The sequence below is a fragment of the Dipodomys ordii genome, unplaced genomic scaffold, assembly GCF_000151885.1.
Source record: "Dipodomys ordii isolate 6190 unplaced genomic scaffold, Dord_2.0 Scaffold70, whole genome shotgun sequence".
NCBI lineage: Eukaryota > Metazoa > Chordata > Mammalia > Rodentia > Heteromyidae > Dipodomys > Dipodomys ordii.
The window spans coordinates 885,006-890,044 of record NW_012267286.1 but is presented as its reverse complement, the minus strand read 5'-3'; the positions used below and the strand labels follow the sequence as shown (position 1 = coordinate 890,044).

The following is a 5,039-nucleotide window of genomic DNA, read 5'->3' as shown; positions in this document are numbered from 1 at the left end:
CCACATAAGCAAAAAGAAAAAAAGCCGGAAGTGGCACTGTGGCTCAAGTGGTAGAGCGCTAGCCTTGAGCTGAAGAGCTGAGGGACAGCGCCCAGGCCGAGTTCAGGCCCCATGACCGGACCCAAAAAAAAAAAATTATATTAAGTGAAGTAAGCCAGGCCCAAAGAAATATAGATCCCAAGGTTTCCCTTATTTGCAATAACTAGTACATGTGTAGGACAAGCAGAAAAGGCCAAACGCCATGTACATATGACCATATAAGATGATGTTAAGTGAAATAAACCTCAAGATAGGGACACAAGTATCTTTTTCTTTCTTGCTATCATTTCTAACGTATTTATAATGTACCATATGATTATTTTGTTGCTTTGTATGTTCCTCCCCCACAGTATAACCCCTATTTTCACTGTAATTGATGTTGGTGCCCAGCAACTTGTATATACACTTCTCTAATTCAGGGAGGGGAAGGGAAAAAACAATCCTTAAATAAGGATACAGGTTGACCCATTGTAACAATGAGATGTGCAAAACACTATGTTGAAAACAAAGGAGGAAGCAACAATGTTCAATAGGAAATGTACTCATTACCTTGCTCATGTAACTGTAACCTCTCTGTACAGTATTTTTCACTGTTGTTTAGTTTTTATTCATAATCATAAACTTAACTCTGCAATCCAGCTAGAAAAACATGAAACCCAAAGAACTGCAGTGAGGGCACAAAGATGACAGGATATCGCAAGCAGATGGGGTGGAAGGGTGCGCTCCTGAGCTGCAGAAGGAATGGTCTGGTGGTTATGGTAAACCAAATGAAATGTATTAGAGTTGTCCGCAGTCGGTAATGGTGACCTTCTTGCTGGTCTTGCCATTCCCAGACCAAAGCCCTGCATGGCTTCCACAACTTCCATGCCCTCTTTCACCTTTCCAAAGACCACATGCTTGCCATCCAACCAATCAGCCTTGACAGTGCAGATGAAAAACTGGGAACCATGTGTGTTTGGTCCAGCATTTGCCATGGACAAGATGCCACCAGGACCTATGTGCATTCAGGATGAAGTTCTCATCCTCCAATTTCTCTCCATAGATGGCCTTGCCACCAGTGCCATTATGGCATGTGAAGTTACCACCCTGGCACATGAATCCTGGGATAATCCTGTGAAAGCAAGAATCCTTATAACCAAATCCTTTCTCTCCAGTGCTCAGAGCATGAAAGTTTTCTGTCGTCCTTGGAACTTTGTCTGCAAACAGCTCAAAGCAGACACGGCCCAAGGCCTTGCCGTCGGTGGCAAAGTCAAAGAACACGGTGGGGTTGACTGGGGCTGCCAGCTGGTAACCACAAGCGACAGCGGCGTCTGCAAAGCCCTGTATAGCATTATTTTTAATGTACAAAAAAAAAAAAAAGATTTGTCTTTACTACATATGCATCCTCCATCTTCTCACTGAGAGGACAGGAATCTTGGATGAGACCACTTCCTTTGTGTGTTCACACAAACTGCCACAATTCATTGAGGATGACTATGAAATATTAATAAAGCACAAAGCCTCTTACTTCATCAAGGTATTTTCCATACTTTCTGTTCCATGCCAAGAAAAACATATGGAAACGTATGCAGTTAGGAAACATAAGTAAGACCTAAAATCGTTAGAACAGCTAGAAGAAAACCTTTTGTTCTAAAACTGAGCCTTGGCAAAATCCTAGAGTACAAAGTAGAAAGATGTTAGGACCAGTCACCACTGACCATTTTGTTTTAGTTATTTATTATAATTATCTTTTTATTCTGTGAATGTGTGCCTGCCCTAAGGCTTGACTTTAGGGCCTGGGTGCTGTCCCTAAGCTTTTTAGTGCTGAACGCTCTGCCACTTGAGCCACGGAACCACTTTCCACTTTTTGCTGGTTAATTGGAGATACGAGTCTTTTGGATTTTTTTTTCTGCCCAGGCTGGCTTCAAACCAGGATCCTCTGATCTTATCTTCCCAAGTAGCTAGAATTACAGAACCATTGGCACATGTCTCCATGCTTTTTTTTTTAATGAGTAATTATCACAATCTATTTTTGGGGAGGAAGGGTAATTAACAACCTGATATCAGTGCTAAATAAAACTTTCTCTTTCCTCATGCCTCTTCTTTTACTTTATCAAAGTACTGGGATTGAACTTACAACCTTGAGAATTCTAGCCAAACATTCTACATTCCAGTCTTTATGCTATTCCTTTCTAACTGAGGCAACCAGAGCCCAATTACAACATGTAGAGGAGTAAAGTAGAAGTGTGTGACTAATATCTTGCATCTGAAACATGAAATTACATCACACAGGAAGTTTTCATCATAATGATTTATCATTCCATTTTCACATGAGGTCACCCACAAGAAACAAAGTTAAAGTCTCTTCCTTATACATCAGCTGCAATTAGTCTTGTTATATCTTCCCTCTGTTTGATTTGTTCAACCACTAAAGAAGAAATAAAGTGCTTTGCCCAATAGGAGCCTCAAGCAACAGTCATGACAATTCTACAGATTATGTCTCAAATGTCAAGGTGTTAGTTTGCAAATGTGGCTTAGGAAAGTGTTGAATGCTCTGGGAAATTCACTTCTTACTAACTATTCCTACTAAATTGTCCCATCGTTTACAGTCTTGAGACATTCTTATCAGTGTTTGGGAGAGTCAAAATTTAAACAAGAAAGGTAAGAGTTCAGGGTGAATTGTGGCCCTCCATTTCTCTTTCCAGTAGAACTTGTAGAGAAATGATTGGGAAACAGCAACTGGAAAAACCAGGTAGAGATTAAATGAAATGCAAAGTTAGCCTGCACCCGTGGCTCACACCTGTAATCCTAGCTATTCCAGAGGCTGAGATCTGAGGATCAGGATATGAAGCCAGGCTGGGAGGAAAAAAAATCTTCATGAGACTATCTCCAATTAACCATCAAAAAGCAAAAAGCTGAGAATGGAGCTTTTGCTTAAGTAGTAAGTAGAATGGCAACTTTGAGCAAAAAAAAAAAAAAATGCCAAATGAGAGCTTGAGACACTTGAGTCCAAGCCCCAGTATGGGAATAAATAATAATAATAACAGCAATAATGATAATAATAAATGCAAACATAACCATTTTGTAAAATTCTTCTCAAAATACCTACAATGTCCTTTATTCTGTAGGTAAGGAACTCAAGAAATAAGAGAAAAACTAAGTCTTACCCAAAAATTCTGAGGTGATTTGCCTATTTCCAGCTACAATGTACAGTTTTATGAGGATTTTCTAAAAGCATTATAATTGTACTGTACTGGCTTAGTGGATCATCACTATTAATACGCCCATTATCATCTTTAAAATACAGACGAATTTAAGAAAAGCATATCATATTTCTTGGGATAAAACCAAAATCCAATTTCATTCAAATAAAAGGCAGGGATGGGACAAGCATTTGATCGCCAAATTCTGATTATTCAGGAGAAAACCTCAGATGGGTGATTCATATGATAGGTCACCTTAAAATCACTCTCAAAACCTAAACCTTTGTAACCCAGACCAAGCAAGAGAAGATGTTGGGAGAAGTGTAAGTGCAGAATATTTTTAAAGAAGCACATCTGAAGAGTTCAGATGCATTTTAATAGCTGTTTTAAAACCACAAAAAACACATAATATTATGCATATCACAAATACCAGCAGTTTCTTTTTCTTTCTTTTTTTTTTTTACATATCCAAGGGTTTACTTCAATGAAAGAATCAATTTGTTTGCCTCCAGCATTATTTGAAAATTCACTTAAGATTATATTATCCTCTCAATCTCATTACTTAACCACTTTTTATTTCTAGTCCTAGGGCTCGACTCTGGGCCTGTGCGCTGTCCCTGGGCTCCTTTTCCTCAAGGTTGGTGCTCAAGGCTAGCACTCTACGACTTAAGCCACAGCACCACTTAAGGCTTTTTCTGCTTATGTGGTGCTAAGGAATTGAACCTTGGTCCTCATGCATGCGAGGCAAGCACTCTACCACTGAGCCACCTTCTCAGCCCCTTCTTCCAACCTCTTAATTCTATATATATTTTTAAAAATGTCGTTTGTGTGTGGCAAGCTTCTTTCTCTCAAGGCTGGTGCTCTACCACTTGAGCCAAAGCACCACTTCTGTCTTTTTGCTGGTTAACTGGAGGTAAAAATCTCACAGACTTTTCTGCATGGGCTGGCTGGAAACTGCCATTCTTAGATCTCAGCCTCCTGAGTAGTTAACATTGCAGGCATGAGCCACTGACACCCAGCTGTGATTTTCTTTATTACTATTTTAACCTACTTGTTCATTGCCCCCACCACCACCACCAAATAACTTACGTCAAAGGGTTAGAAGAAAGTTCTAGCAATCAAAATACACTGAGAATCCTCTTATGTATAGTAAGGAACTCAAGTGTTTATAGTGTTATACCAAAGTCTCTCCAGCAGCAATCATGTGCACCCATCATCTAAATGACTGAAGAACTTGTAGACTGAGTAAAGTAGAATGAAGATGATGCACCGGTGGCTCACACCCCGCTCACACCCCTCATCGGAGCTGCTCAGAAGGCTGAGATCTGACGATCTTAGTTCAGAGCCAGCCTGGGTAGAAAAGGCTGTGAGACTTATCTCCAATTAACCAGCAAAAAGCCAAAATGGAGCTGTAGTTGAAAGTTCTAAGTGCTAGCCTTGAGCAAAAAAGCTCAGAGATAGTGCCTAGGCCCTGAGTTTAAGCCCCAAGCCTAGCAGTAAAATAAATAAACAAACAAACAAATGTAGGTAGAATGATGTCCACCGCCCTCAATGATAAAGAGCTCGCTGGAAATGGTTCCCAAATCAGCTGCACAGTCAGATCTGAAACATGCTGTGAAAACCAAGGTTCGCTTAGCTGTGTCTGCCTGATGGTGAGAAATACAGAGCACATAGCCAGATTCCTTTTCACAAATGCCCACCAAATATCTTCGGGTTCTGAAAAAGCAATTCACAGCTCACTGACTAATGAATTCTCTGGCAGATTACACTCAGCACACCCAGCCTAACACACACACACACACACACACACACACACAC

The 5,039-nt window shown here is 40.3% G+C and overlaps 1 protein-coding gene across 1 annotated transcript in view; it reads right to left on the bottom strand.

The window, feature by feature from the left end:
* Positions 1-5,039, bottom strand: part of Prss12 (protease, serine, 12 (neurotrypsin, motopsin)) — a 74,221-nt gene that overhangs the window by 58,684 nt on the left and 10,498 nt on the right. Inside the window, 1 exon segment of the mRNA XM_013023734.1 lies at positions 1,011-1,349. Within this exon segment, the coding sequence (XP_012879188.1) occupies positions 1,011-1,349 (339 nt within the window).